Source organism: Glandiceps talaboti, chromosome 21 (assembly GCF_964340395.1).
Source record: "Glandiceps talaboti chromosome 21, keGlaTala1.1, whole genome shotgun sequence".
Lineage (NCBI taxonomy): Eukaryota > Metazoa > Hemichordata > Enteropneusta > Spengelidae > Glandiceps > Glandiceps talaboti.
In genome coordinates this window covers 5,767,274-5,783,976 of record NC_135569.1, presented here as the reverse complement: position 1 = coordinate 5,783,976, position 16,703 = coordinate 5,767,274, and the positions used below count along the sequence as shown (strand labels likewise).

General features: G+C 34.3%; 1 protein-coding gene across 1 annotated transcript; it reads left to right on the top strand.

The window, feature by feature from the left end:
* Positions 1 to 353: 353 nt before the first annotated feature.
* LOC144451759 (uncharacterized) lies at positions 354 to 14,351 on the top strand. Its single transcript, XM_078142663.1, has 5 exons — positions 354 to 414; positions 8,894 to 8,997; positions 11,207 to 11,362; positions 13,075 to 13,963; positions 14,206 to 14,351. The coding sequence occupies exons 1-5, from the start codon at positions 354 to 356 to the stop codon at positions 14,349 to 14,351; spliced, it is 1,356 nt and encodes a 451-aa protein (XP_077998789.1).
* Positions 14,352 to 16,703: the final 2,352 nt, after the last annotated feature.

The window sequence follows — 16,703 nt, the reverse complement described above, 5'->3', positions numbered from 1 at the left end:
CAAACAAACATACATGTACATACCTACATACTAGTATATACATACATACATACATACATACACACACACATACATACATACAGACAGACAGACAGTCAGACAGACAGACAGACAGACAGACATACATACCTACCTACCTACATGTACCTACCTACATACATACAGACAGACAGACAGACAGACAGACATACATACATACATACATACATACATACATACATACATACAAACAACCAATAACAACAAAACATCAACACTAACTAACATGACAGACATGTACGACAGAGTAATTATGAGAAATACAATACATCACCATGTGTAATCACCCTAAATGATACAGGATCTGTGATGAAATGGTTCTCATTAGAAATCTCCCAGAAGTGAGTTTTGGTCCATGCCAATATCTGATTGCTGGTGAGTAAAAATCAAACTAGAGCAACATGCTTAGTATTCACATATTCACCAGGTCGACTGACATTGGGAAGGCTGCATTCTGACCATTTCTAAAGTCAGACATTGTGGGATTGAAAACCATGTTAGGTTTTCAAACAGCATGGGCTGCCAGTAATTTAAAATGAACAAATCATGTACCCAGTTTTGAGGAGCTTTGGCCATTGTAGGATGTCAGTGTAAGCTGGGGAGAAGGGGAGGGGGTTTGAAAAGTGATATAAATATGTGAAACTCACACTGTCACACTGGAAGTATAACGATTGCAACCTGCATTGTGACAAAGACATGAGAAGTGGTAAACATACTGAAAAAAATAGCCACTTTCTAACCACTTTATTTCTGATGCCGAGAAGTGCTTTTTATTTTCTACTTGTTGTAAATGCCACTGAAAGAAAAATCACTATTTCAACCCCTAATATTGACAGATGTGATATCTAGGGGTAGCTATTAGGAGATGTCTTTAATGCACTCACTTTTAGTTAGAACATTGAAGTGGCACAAACTGAGTTTACAAGCTTTTTCACTAAAAGTGAAAAAAATATTGAAATAAAACTACATTTAATATAATGGTACTGTCAATGCATGTCTATAACATAACAATTGTCTTCTGGCATTGTTAGAACAGTCCATTGCATAGTAGGGATTACCTGAACATTTTGCGATACTTATGATAAATTATGTCACCGGATCATTTATGGGTTATATCTTAATACCCAGTTTGAGTTCAGTCAATTACAAGTGATGGTTGAGTATACATCAGTAAATACAATACTGTAAGTATCTTTTAAATATGCAGCAAAAACTACGCCCAAATATGGATAAACTATACCCAAATATGGATAAACTACGCCCAAATATGTATTAACTACACCCAAATATGTATAAACTACGTCCAAATATGGATAAACTATGGCCAAATATGGATAAACTATGGCCAAATATGGATAAACTACACCCAAATATGTATAAACTATGTCCAAATATGGATAAACTATGGCCAAATATGGATAAACTACACCCAAATATGGATAAACTACACCCAAATATGGATAGACTACAGCTTGTGTCCCTTAAAACCCTCCTGACACTGACTTATTTGTTTTAGTTTTTATGACCCTTGTGATATACATGTATCTCATAAACTAGGAATAATTAGATGTAACTGCCCAATATTTTTCTTTGTTCATCCAAGGAAAATATGAGTGACCTAAGGGGGCTTTGTCACTATGAGTCTATAGATGAGTAGTGACAACATTTCGGTCATGAGTATTTCTCGGTTGAATAAAGAAAAATATTGGAGAATAACATAATTATACCAGTGCCAGTAATATCCAAGAAAGATCGTGGAAAGTAATGGCAATTTGAGCATTTTGACGAATGTTTCGAACACAGCAGAACCATTGATTTAGATATGCATTGCCATGACATAGAACGACCAGAGTAATATATTCCATATTTTTAGCTTACGCATGGGATATTGTTCTACACATCATATAATGAAATCTAGAGATATATGCAGGAGACTCAGGTTTTCATATTCACTTAAATGTGGATTTTAACTAAACATAGGAGAGAAAAAAATTAACATTTTAATATTTTTTGTATGATGGGTCAATGATACATGTAGGCATCTCATAAAACCAGGAACAATAGTTGATTGTTCTCACTTCATCTGAACAGATGGTGAAAGCCAGGGGTTGTTTTTATCTTTAATTAGATCAGTTGATTAATTCAGCTTCTACAAAGTAATAATCTATTGAAGCCTGCTATGAAATAGATTGCTTCCCATTGTTAGATCACACAAATTTATGATAAGGTCATGGTACATTGTACACATAACAATAGCGTGAAATATTTTACACACCATTACACACGAGAGGTACATATCTCTTAACACAATGTAATGTAATATCTACTACGAATATAACTTTCAAATTAAACAGGAATGTACTGAAAGGGAGTCGGTTATAAATTCCGCCTTGAGGTATCAATTAAAATTTAATACTTATATTTACATGTATGTGGATATCTTTCCTATAATATAAAAATAGTTCTGTACAATGATTGCCCTGCATAACAAAAACACATCTTTTGGTTAATTCAAGATTTTAAAGTTAATGGAATATCATGTCATCAATCATCACTCTGTCTGTCTGTGTCTATCTACCTGTCTCTCTATATCGCTCAGTAAATCAAGCATTTAGCCAATCAATCAGTCAATCAATCAGTCAGTCAATCAAGCAGTCAATTAATCAAGTAATCAAAACATTCCCAATGAATAATAATAGGGGGGGCATTATGGGAAATAAACAAAGTGAAGAGATAAAACTTCATGAACAATGCTGAGGCAAGATATGAGAACAAAGAAGAAGTCCCCAACATGGCTTATTTTCCCACAATGCCTTGCTCCAGTGTCCAGCAGGGCTCTCTCTGCCAAGCCAAATTTACCATTTCGGGTAAACATATGTGTAATAACAGAACCCCATGCAACATGTGCATAATCAGGGATATTTCTACTTATGTTTGCAATGTTTTCTACTGCCCTTTCATGCACCACGCTCATGAAAATATGGCCGCAGAGAACACTTGCACAAATATCCAGGTATGTCACACTTGTACTCAAGTGTTAAGGAGTTTTGTCACAGTACAGTGTATATGAAATAACTTACTTGTGATGACGAATATCAATGAAGCTAAAAAGATCATGTCTGAAATTCACTTTATAAAATGTCAGCTAATTTTAGTATTAGGTTGTGTTGTTAAAGGTACCTGCATTTCAAAATGTGAATTTTACATAGGAAGGCCCAATATTCAAATCTCTATATAAAGAAAACACACATCAATTTCCATATTTTTTGTTTTATTTCTCACTACCAGCATTTTTGGGGTTGTCAAAAATATGACAGAACACAAACAATATTTGACACAAGTGGAACATAAAATTTTATTATTTATAATAATAAGAATAGAAATATGATGCTTAATAAATATATTTTGTTAGGAAGATTGATAACCACACTGGTAATTTAATCATTTTAACATAATAGAATTCGACCCTTTTTGGTGTATTACATGAAACAATTCAGCTTTTGAATACAGTGTAGTCTTTGGTGGAGTTAGAATACTGTAAATGAATTTTACAGTCTTCAGCTAGTTCACAAAGACTAATTACCAGACTGGTACATTGTGTCCATGTTCAATTTTAGTCGCTACTTATATTTACTAATTACCAGACTGGTACATTGTGTCCATGTTCAATTTTAGCTGCTACTTATATTTACTAATTACCAGACTGGTACATTGTGTTCATGTTCAATTTTAGTCGCTACTTATATTTACTAATTACCAGACTGGTACATTGTGTTCATGTTCAATTTTAGCCGCTACTTATTTTTACTAATTACCAGACTGGTACATTGTGTTCATGTTCAATTTTAGCCGCTACTTATTTTTACTAATTACCAGACTGGTACATTGTGTCCATGTTCAATTTTAGCCGCTACTTATTTTTACTAATTACCAGACTGGTACATTGTGTTCATGTTCAATTTTAGCCGCTACTTATTTTTACTAATTACCAGACTGGTACATTGTGTTCATGTTCAATTTTAGCCGCTATTTATTTTTACTAATTACCAGACTGGTACATTGTGTTAATGTTCAATTTTAGACGCTACTTATTTTTACTAATTACCAGACTGGTACATTGTGTTCATGTTCAATTTTAGCCGCTACTTATTTTTGCTAATTACCAGACTGGTACATTGTGTTCATGTACAAGAAGACATTTTAGTCACTACTTATTTTTGATAATTACCAGACTGGTACATTGTGTTCATGTTCAATTTTAGCCGCTACTTATATTTACTAATTACCAGACTGGTACATTGTGTTCATGTACAAGAAGACGACACTGGCAACACTTCACAATTTTCACGATTTTAATATTTTTTTCTCGAATACGTAAAAATAAAGTTTTGGGTCGGCAGTGAAAATCTAGGTGGGGTCAGGTAACTGGAACCAAACAGGTTTTTTTTTTCTAGGCCTAAACAAATGACTCAAAAACAAACAAAAAATGTTTAGAGCTTGGTTAAACCAATTTAGCGATTACAACCTTAGCTTTCCATGGGAATTAATTGGAGATGGAAAAATATTTTGATATTTCGTCATAAAGACAGTGACAGCTGTTGTGTCACATTTTAATTAACAAAGTGATATCACTAATATTTTGTAATCAATATAGTTGATAATGTCCTAATAACCTCACACTAATTTAACAGTCTCAATCAACAAGATTTGGCAGAAATATTGTCCAATTATGATTATAAGCCAACAATAATGAAATACTAAGTCTGAAAGTAACAGTTTGAATCAACAAGATTTGGCAGAAATATTGTCCAATTATGATTATAAGCCAACAATAATGAAATACTAAGTCTGAAAGTAACAGTTTGAATCAACAAGATTTGGCAGAAATATTGTCCAATTATGATTATAAGCCAACAATAATGAAATACTAAGTCTGAAAGTAACAGTTTGAATCAACAAGATTTGGCAGAAATATTGTCCAATTATGATTATAAGCCAACAATAATGAAATACTAAGTCTGAAAGTAACAGTTTGAATCAACAAGATTTGGCAGAAATGTTGTCCAATTATGATTATAAGCCAACAATAATGAAATACTAAGTCTGAAAGTAACAGTTTGAATCAACAAGATGTGGCAAAAATGTTGTCCAATTATGATTATAAGTCAACAATAATGAAATACTGAGTCTGAAATTAACAGTTTGAATCAACAAGATGTGGCAGAAATATTGTCCAATTATGATTATAAGCCAACAATAATGAAATACTAAGTCTGAAATTAACAGTCTGAATCAACAAGATTTGACAGAAATGTTGTCCAATTATGATTATAAGCCAACAATAATGAAATACTGAGTCTGAAATTAACAGTTTGAATCAACAAGATTTGGCAGAAATATTGTCCAATTATGATTATAAGCCAACAATAATGAAATACTAAGTCTGAAAGTAACAGTTTGAATCAACAAGATTTGACAGAAATGTTGTCCAATTATGATTATAAGCCAACAATAATGAAATACTGAGTCTGAAATTAATAGTTTGAATCAACAAGATTTGACAGAAATGTTGTCCAATTATGATTATAAGCCAACAATAATGAAATACTAAGTCTGAAAGTAACAGTTTGAATCAACAAGATTTGACAGAAATGTTGTCCAATTATGATTATAAGCCAACAATAATGAAATACTGAGTCTGAAATTAACAGTTTGAATCAACAAGATTTGGCAGAAATATTGTCCAATTATGATTATAAGCCAACAATAATGAAATACTAAGTCTGAAATTAACAGTCTGAATCAACAAGATGTGACAGAAATGTTGTCCAGTTATGATTAAAACCAACAATAATGAAATACTAAGTCTAAAAAGGACAAAGAGTTATGTGACAAGTTATCATTCAGTCTGCATTTAACAGACCTAATCAGCAAGGAGGGACTTTTATGACTACTCACGGTTCATTGATTACTATGCAATTATAAATTAAATGGGACACGGGGGAAAAGCTGAGTTTCTATGTTTTTGCATTTGCATTTTTCTTCATTTTTTCGGGGGGGGGGGGGGGGTGTCTGGCTGCTAGACCTCTCGGGTTATTCTGCTTTAATACTTTACTCATAACCTTTTCATGTTTGTTTTGCAATCCCCAAAGCACAGATCCACAGTCTCACTACAGGACTGGAAGGGGGTGGTGGGAGGAGGGGGGGGGGGAGGGGCATGATATGATATTTTTACTGTATATTGAAATGTATACTTGTAATATTCTACTAATCATTTGTGATTGGTAGAATTCAGAATTCAAACCTGGTATTCAGGCTTAATATGTAAATTACTCAATTATATAAATTACTCCATTGCATTATTTAGTATATGTATTCTAGTATGACAAAGAAACCCCTACTAAGCCAGCTATTGTAATATACTAATAATGCCAGAGGATACCATGTCACCAGAGGTACCTGTAGTGTATACATCAACAGTAAAATTAGACTCAGAATAGTTTAATTGACTCAGGTTTTATATAGTTCATATTACAGTATTTTTGCTAAGGGTGGTAAGTAGGTAAAATCTACCGGGTTCCTATTTCCTTTGTTGCTGGGTTCCCAAACAAAATTACCAAAGACATTATGGTGATTGGGAAACACTGCCATTTTTACCCTTTCTCCCTTTCTTTTACTTGGGTTAACCTTAGCAAAAACACTTTCACCTGTGTGTGAAACGGTAACTCGGATCAATTGTGGCTCCTTAAATGGCAATGATGAAAAAAATAACCAATGTATTGATGAGTATTTATTATCACATTTCCCATAATGTAACATTCAATATGGCGGGTTTGCAAGTTCCCTATTGCTGTTATTTTCTCTACTTTTTCCAAAATTAAGATTATGCATTCACATGTTCTTTCCAATATGTTTGATCAGTCAGTAGGAATGTACTTATTCACTTCCTGTCTCTAACTTGCAGTGACAAGGACCCTTCAAAGTCACTCTTGTTTTCCCAAGGCTCGATATCAGATAATAGCAGACAAGCCATTTTCAGCAATTTTAATTTGCAACATGTGTACATGTTACTTGTATTGTCATGCTTCACTGATGATAATCAATAGAATCTCATCAAAATGATGATGACCCTTGGGTGACACCGTATTGTAACAATTAATGCTAAATATTTAAAAAGCTGAGTGTCATGCATCATTGAATAAATTAATTACGTTTAACAAGCAGTACTGAAAACTACCTGTATTATTAACATCATTATTCAACACACAAGCCAGTTCTCGGAACAAAAATGTTTTTTTTTTTATACCCTTGTTGTTCTACTTTGACAACTCTCAACTTAATGCCATTACAGCTAAAATGATGTAGAGTTGCATGGTGTTTCACTCATGGGACATTACAGCTAAAATGATGTAGGTTTGGTGTTTCATTCATGGGACATTACAGCTAAAATGCCTACATCATTTTAGCCATAGTACTGTGGTGCTCGAAATCTAAGTCGAAGTTAAAATCACCACTATTTTCCCAATTGTTCAGGAATTATGCTTGACGAGGTATAATTATATTATTTCCAACTATTTTTCTTCATTCAATGAGAAATATTCATGATCTAAAGGTTTTGTCAGTACTCGTCTAGCTACTCATAGTGACAAGGCCCCTTAGGTCACTTGTATTTTCCTTGACTGAACAAAGAAAATTTTGGGACTAATATCTATTTATACCACATGCAAACTAAGTTGTATGCTTTCAAACAGAAAACACAGGATTTCTTTTCTGGTACAACACAGTTACATGTAGATTACAACAATGTGCACATACATGTATGTGATTGGTTAATAGGGAACTTGCAAACCCACCATGTTGAAAGTTGCATCATGGGAAATGCAATAATAAATATTAAAATCAATCAGTATCATAAACAATATTGTTACATTGTTTGCAACCACCAATAGTCAATTCATATTTACCCTGACCATTGTGGGAGGCTTTTTATTATTGGTAGCTCCAGATTAGGTATTACGATAACCACAGATAATCCCATAGTCCTTTGCTTCTGAGCATGCTCAGTCTGGATTGCAAGTTCCCTATTGTATTAACAGGAAGTCAGTCTACAAAATTAGAGTTGTGAAGGAAAAGGATCGGAGATTGTAATTTTTGTAGTACCAGTCATATCTTATCCATGAGTTTCATATTTCACTTATATGTGCATTTCCTGTTTGTTTTTGATTTACTACCAAATTTATTTGCTAATAAATGCCCATTAAAAATAATAACTGATAATTACATCCTCAAGTCCATTTCAATTTGATCTCTCAAACTTCCTCTTTCACATGAATATTACAATTTTACAGCGTGAATAACATCTAAGGTTAAAGTTTGATGGTAACCATTGCCTGTATGTTTACAAGAAATTCAGTACTTGATTATACAGTTGATACATATGTGGTGATAACCCTTGTCAGTCGGTGTACAGGAACTCAGTATTTGATTTAATGCAGTTGGTACAAATATGTACATGCACGACGATGACCCTTGTATATTTGATTGTACAGTTGATACTGATCTACATGTATGACGGACATACATAATATTTACAATTTCAAACTACAATGTAGGTCCAATTTTATTTTTAGATTTATAAAACTATGCTCAGTATTTAGTGTGAAGTAATAAAAACGAAAAGAGAAAATTCATCCATCAAATCACAAGTGAACTCAGCAAGTTACTAAAATAGTTTGACTTCCTTTAACCTTGTTCATAGGTCATCATCAGATCAGCATGTGTAGTGTTAGTCACTGGTTTATCAGATTGTTGATTAATGATACAACTTGTCTATCTGTTTTGATTCAACTAACAGGTGCTTGGTCTAAAGAATTTATCAAGGAAGATACAACCTTTGGACCTTATGAAGGAGAAAAGAAGAAAATCAGTGATAACTGTGACCCTTACTACTCATGGGAGGTATGGATACATTTAAAATGCTGTACTATTGAATTAACCCCTTCAATACTGAAAACATTCCCGCCAAAATTGTTTGGACAAAATTCTTGTTTTATGTAAGTTTTTGGCATATATTAACTTCATTTTAGACTGGAATTAAAGACATGTTACATCCTAATAAAGTAATATTATTGTAATTATGAAAATATTCATATAAATTGGGTCCCCATATTATTTAAAACTCGTCTCTAGTCATGAAAGGGTTAATAAATTAATTATACTTGTACAACTGTTAAAACACGCAACTGGCGGTGCCTGGGACCATTTTTGCATATGACTGACTGTATGTTTGGAGGTGGAGAACTTGTGATGACTCACTGGCAAGTAATCACCAAAATATAAACATTCCCTATATCTGGGTTTTTCACATGCAAATGCTACTTATATATTGTTTTTACACATATCATTACTAATTTGCACAAACAACTCGGGTTCATTATATCTCCTTGAGCTAGATGGCTTTAAGAGAAAAAAAAAAAAAAAAAAATTGTGTACGGCTGGCAGTCTGCGCTGCCTAGCTTGCTACACGCTGCAATGTGGTAATGGCGGGAATGCCATCATGTCATGTGACAGCTCTTGCGTGATTTAAAAATACCTCATCAAGTGAGCCACCCCTTAAGAGATGATGGGTGATGGGTAGATCTACATTGTAGACTATATTATCAGTGTAGTCCTGGTGCATTTGCTTAGGTTCTGGCACCCTGGTAACTTAATTCTTATTTGCTATGTTAACTGCATCATTCAGAATTAAAACCCAGAATAAAAGTAATTTTGAGATAATGATACTGGTTATTATAATATATCACTGGTAATATTACCATGGTCTTCAGTACATCTCATGCTAGTCTAGTTCCTATACAGTATCATTATGATGTGGTTTACTAATGTAACACATCCCATTCAAATTTACATGTACAAGCCAAATAATATATTAGCCTTGTGTTAACATGACAGGGCTGGTGCAGGCATTAACCCCTTGACTCACTAACATGTGCTGGTGTAATGTTAGTCAAATCCCGATGTAAAGCACTGAGCCAGCACAGTGTCAACATGTGCTAGTATAATGTTAGGCCCATCTCGGTGTAAAGCACTGTCACCAGCACAGTGTAAGTGCTGGTGCAGACTTAAACCTTTCCAGTAAGTAGCTAACACATACTGTTGAGGTATTAGTACCTACCCAGTGTTATTACTGAGCTAGCTGGTAGCCACAAGTGTGGTTCAAATCTTGCCCAAGAAATTTGCCATTCAGAAACTAACATCACTGATGGTACTCGAACCTGTAACTTACAAGTTCCAAGCTTACCACTGTAACCATTCACCATCATGACTCCACATAAATTTTAATTTATTTCATCTAAATAGGTTTCAGATAATTCTTAATAATAATTAATAATTCGAAATTTAACGTATTATAATTGCAAATTTAAATATTCCTAAAACTATATAAATCCCCATTACATATTAAAATAGTCCAAATTTTGAAGAAATAAACTTGCAGACAATAAAGAATGTGAAAAATAGTATATATATATTTATACGCCTAAAACATATTGAAAAAAAACTGTCATAAATCAAACCTAATTGCCTCAGACAAAAATATTGACAGCTGAAAATTGATTGCATCACTACAGAATACACTGTTTATGTTGTCAATGTGAATTGTATGTTGCCTATAAACTTATATATGAGTGAGTAAATTAGATTAAGTGTAAGCAGAGTGTATATAGTTTAAATACTTTGGTAACTAAGTACACATGTACAATGTATTAAGAATACATAACAACTGGGGCATGTCACAGTCTGTAAGGTTCTTGTTCTAGATGTTAGTGTTATGTATGTATGTATGTATGTATGTATGTATGTATGTATGTATGTATGTATGTATGTTAGTGTGTGTGTGTGTGTATGTATGGATAGATGGATGTATGTATGTATGTATGTATGTATGTATGTATGTATGTTAGTGTGTGTGTGTGTATGTATGTATGTATGTATGTATGTATGTATGTATGTATGTATGTATGTTTGTTAGTGTGTGTGTGTGTATGTATGTATGGATGGATGTATGTATGTATGTATGTATTTTTGTTCATAACAGTTTAGATTCACGTTTAGAAATCCTATTCATACAAATGTCTAAAATGTAATTTCTTATCTGCTTTGTTTTAAGATCAAAGGTCCCACAGGGAGACGATTATTCTGTATCGATGCTGCCAATCCAAACAAATCCAACTGGATGAGATACATCAAATGTGCTCGTTACTATGAGGAGCAAAATATGGTTGCTATGCAACACCAGAAGGAAATTTACTACAAGACCATCAAGGTGAGTTAGGGAGAACTATTCATGTTTATTCAGATTTGGTTCATCATATTTGTGGTTTGACTTAGTGAGTACTTAGTAAAACCGTGGTGGTGTTCTCTAGGGTTCCTATTTAGGATAGACTATATGTGTAAAATCAGGAAAGAGTTCTACATTCGTTTAACCAGAGTTCCTCTGCATTGTCCCAGTGTCCCAAAGTCACTAGTATGTAGGCTGGTATTCCCTACCAGTGTTTTTGTTTGGCTGCATAAGTTGGGAACTTTGAGTGACATTTCCAGTTTTCTGTTCAAGGAATCTGCAGGATATTTATAGTGCAATCCCAAAATTTTGCTCAAATGGAAAAAAAGATTAAATTTGGCAGATTTTTAGCAACTATGATAGCATGTTACCTTAACCGTTTCCATAGTATTACTTCAGCTAAAATATACTGGTAAGGTGAAATGTAAATAACTGATTGAAGGACATGTCATCAATTTGCCCTTGAGCACCTTACATTTTAAGAAATATATCCTGTCAATTTCACATCAGACATCAAAATCTTTTTCTTTCAAGTCCTAATAGTCCATTTGAGTCACCTTGAGAGGGCGCTGTTCATTTCTGCTGATGGTGAGGACTAGCAGTACTACATTATCAAACATGTACAAGTGATTCTGTGTATTGGTGCACTTTTTAGTGGACTATAAGACATACTTATGCACCAATGACCACATGGTCTTCCCATGTAAATCAAAATATGCTTAAAGAGGCCATATGGATGATGAGGATCGGGGTATTTATTTTGGATTTTTAATTTATAAATCAATTTTATCATGGCTTCCTACTTGACAAATCAATGTGAAACAACATAGACCAAGTCTGTGTCTGTAACTCAATACATTGTAAAAAGCTAAAAAAAAGTGTAAAAATGTTTGTTATTGTATGTGCACTAACAAAACATTTGACGCATTTTATTAATCTTTTGCAATTTATTGAATTACAAAGAAGGACTTGGCATGTGTTGTTTCACATTGATAGTTTCAAGTTGGAAGCCATGATAAAATTGTTTTATGAATGAAAAATCCAAAATAAATACGCAATATTTATCCATATGGGCACTTTGAGCACTCACATTTCTTTAATGAAATTCGTAGTTTTGGATAAACATACAATGTATGTAGAAATAAAAGAACCCCCATGGCATGTCAGAACTGGTGTGGATGATACACATCATGTGACATGGTAATTGCAGTATTTTCTGCTGCGCTTTCACTCATTTTAAATATGAAAGTATGGCCATTGGAAACAATGGAAACAAATACCCTGAGTACAACTCGCTGGCACTCACACGTCAAAAGGAACTGTCATAGTTTGTCATATTGGCACAAACAAACTTAGACAGCACATTGTCTGCCAATTATGTCTTCAACAACAACTTTATGTACACACAAATGGATAATTATTGTTACAAACTGCATGAGAAAATGTGGTAATAATTTCCATATCTTAAGTTTATAAATATCGATAAATGACCAACCTTTAGTGGTAACTGATAAAATATCTCTATGGATGTATAATAAGTGGGAGAAACTCGCCATGAAAGATCACTTGCATTCAGTTTTCAAAGATAAATATGCCATTTTGTAAATAATGAATTAAGAATAACTGGCTTATAAAAGAATTTCAGTGAAAGAACTGTCTCAAAGCCATAGGTGACTTTTTTTTTTGTTATCTTCCAGGATGTGAATGCTGGTGAAGAATTGTTGTGCTGGTATAATATACCTTTACCATCTGAAGAAACGTATAACAAGACAAATAATGCTGCAGTCGAAGAGGAATCGGAAGTGAAAGAAGTAAAGAAAAGGGGGAGGAAAAGGAAATATAAGAAAAATAGAAAACAAATTTCAGATCCGGGATCAGTGGATGAAGAAAAGTCAGCTGGCAGACAAACTACCAATTCTCAGAAGTTTAGGAAAGTGTTATCAATTGATGAACATTTGAAAGCTAAAGGGGTTGGACGGAGAACCAGGAGTCGTGGAGGTGTGTTTGATGATGCAATAGATGGTGATTTTGAGGAGGATAGTGCTGATGATGAAGATTATGACACTGAGAGAGATGGTGAAATGAAAGGTGACATTGACGATGAGAGAGAGGACAAGGAGGGGGAGGGGGAAGAACAGATTGAACCGGAGATAGGAGAGAAAAGGAATCTCGATGATCAAGGGATTCAGATGCATTTTATGCAGAGAAGTGAGAAGAAAAGGTATGAAAGCTTTCATGAAAATGGGTTTCAAACTCTTAAAAGCAAATCACCGGATGTACAAAATGAAATTATAAACCGTTCCAGATCTATTAACTCTGGCCAAAGACAAGTAAATGAAAATGGACTTACTGGATTTCAAAAGTTGGACCAAATCATGAAATATCCACTTACTATTAATAGATATGATAAACCACAAGATGGAGTTGAGAAAAGAATTACATCTGCCATTGGTGATAGACTTGTGGACAGGAGATATAGAATGACAATAAGAAAGGACAGTACAAACTCAGAGGAAATCAAAGTGACAGAAACTGATGGAATACCTGAACTTGACAGGAATTCTGAACAGGATGATACCGAATCAGGTATGGTATTAGTCTACTTTCACTGAAATCTGATAGGGAATAATAGTATCACACACACAAGGAACTGAGATAGAATATCTCAAAAAGTTGGGAAATTTTTGTCTCATACAAGTTGCATGTGTGTATGAGACAAATATCCCTTAACTAGTATGAGGTGTTCTATCTTAAGAGTATTGGTGTGTGAGATTATTTGTCTTATGTCTTCTTTATCCTGACAAAATAAAATTTGTGCATTGGTTCAGAAGGTGGGACCAAATCATTTCCACACTTCTTGTTCCATGCTCTCAGATTGCAAGGATGTGAGAAGGTGTATTCCTGTATCATCAACATATTATGTAGACTCTACACAAACTTTGGTTTCCTGTATGACGTAAATCAGCTACAGTAAAAGTCAGAAGTAAGTTGTTGAACGTGTCATGTCATTCAACAATTTTGATTGAATGGAATCAAGATAAATAGTCAAATGGTTAGAATAGCCAACTTCGGATCTGCAAGTTGCTGGGCAATATCTCATTGCTGCTGTTTCTGAATGGCTTGCATACATTTGTAGTTGGGCAAGATTCAAGCCATGACTGCCCAGTCAACTACACTTTATATTATGAGACCTGGTTTGATAGAGGTTGCAGTGTAAATGTTTTTAATCCCAAAATAAATAATCAAATGATGTAAAATCTTTTTCTTACAGAAGTAATTGAGGAAGGGGATTGCAATATGCCTATTCTAGAGAGAGTACCTGAAGACTTGAGTTTGTCTCAACCAACTGAACAATCTAACATCAGAAATCATCCCCGCAGAGCTATGCAGTTAAATAGTGGTGTACCAGTGCCTACTAATGGCACCATGATAAGTGGAAGAATGCAGGATGTCCATTATGAAAACGAAAAAGACATAAACTTCATCCACGATACAGATCAAATGAAAAATACTTTACCCGTAGACTTTTCTTTCAGTTCAGTAAATGGTAATATACTTAGTGATCATATGCCAAAGAAACGAGACGTTGAAAGTAAAACTTATGGACGTGCAGATTTCAACCAGTCAGACTGTGATAACACTATGGGTATCCGAATCATTGATTGTTTTTCTTTAAAAACACAAGAAAAACTTATTGTTTCTGATGAACCTATTGATTTTTCATTCATATCAAATGGTGATATCAGAACAGAATATAAAACCAAAGAACGAGACAAGTCTGCAATAGACACTAAAGGCAGTGTACATGAGCTTGACTATTTGCCAGCAAAATCTGCCAACAATCTTGCAGCTAATGGTACTATATCTGAAAAGAATGCAAATCAAAAGGGCCATATACCTTCTGGGGCAGAAAATTCAGCTGACACTATGGCTGTATCTGTAGCTGCTCAAATAGTTACCAAACATGCAGCATGTGATGAGACTAAGGTTTCCAATGTCAATGGTACATACCATGCACCACTTGATTTTTCAGTCAGTTTGACTAATGACCATGTGGCCAAAAGACGTGTGGAACAGTTTGGGAAAGATACAAGTGGAGACAAACTACCATCTAGTCTGTCGAAAGTACCGTCTAGAGTGTTTGATGTTATGGATCTTCGTCAGAGTTCTACAAGTAAACAAATGATTACAAGCAACCGGACACTTGGGCAGGATGAAGTATTGTTAACACAGTGTGATCAAGAAGAGAGAGTAGAACAAACCGGCACTTGTAGTAGTCATGTGGATAGTTCTAAACGTAAAGGTCAAAATGATGTCAAAATTCAAAATAAGTGTGCTAGAATTTCACAGGAAATGTCAGAAGATGAGCAAGTGAAAGAAGATTCTAGGGTAGTAGGTGATGTTCCTGTGAGAGATGTCAAAACTGATGGTGCAGATAAACAGGCAGATATCTCAAATATTGTATCAGGTGTAGACAAGGAGATAGAAGCTAGTGATGCTGCTGCTGCAAGAATTAGCGGAAGTGATGTAGACTCGGAGGATAATCAAGACATTGGAAACAAAATGAAAGACCCAAAAGTAGCTGAATGTTGTAATAATGAAGACACAGATGTTTCGCATGATTCTGGTACTGCTGATATGCAAGCCAACTCTACACCTGTTGATGAAAGCAATGTAGATGATACAGAAAGATTTATGGATTCAGATAGTGATGCAACAATTCAAGAAAAAGATTCAGATACACAGTCTGGGCAGGAAGAACAGAGATTGATTATTAATGAGGATATGCAGGAAATATCAGACTTTGAAGACACAGATGCAGAAGGTGAGAGTGATGAGAAACAGGACCAGGATATCACTGATAATGAAACAACTACACTGGAGACAAATGGAAAACCAATTCTTTATTATCAGAGGAACTTTCTACCACCACAATTAGATGCATTGGGGAAACCTGTCATTTATAGGGATTTTTGTGATTTTAAATTTGAAGTCACAAATGACCATTTAGCCAGAGGCAAACAAAGAAAACGACTGTATCAATGCAAACTCTGTCCTCGTACCATGGAGTATAGCCAGAGCTTAAAGCGGCACTATTTTATCAATCACGTGGAAGATAAGTACAAACAACTTCTACCAACAGTCAAGCTTCCTAAGGTTGTGCACCAGAGAGATAGAATTAGAACAAGGGGTACCAGTCAAAGTGATGAAACACTCCGAAGAGAAACTCTGAAAGAAGGCTTAATTGAAGAGGAGAAATCCAGATCTTTGGTGTCGCATTTACATAAGAAGTTAGGTTTTGAGGTCAGACACCATACTGACACAG

Coding starts and splice junctions, on each gene's coding strand:
- LOC144451759 (XM_078142663.1), top strand. CDS start 354: ATGGTTCTCATTAGAAATCTCCCAGAAGTGAGTTTTGGTCCATGCCAA. Junction 8,998..11,206: donor ACCCTTACTACTCATGGGAG/GTATGGATACAT, acceptor CTTTGTTTTAAG/ATCAAAGGTCCCACAGGGAG. Junction 11,363..13,074: donor TTTACTACAAGACCATCAAG/GTGAGTTAGGGA, acceptor GTTATCTTCCAG/GATGTGAATGCTGGTGAAGA.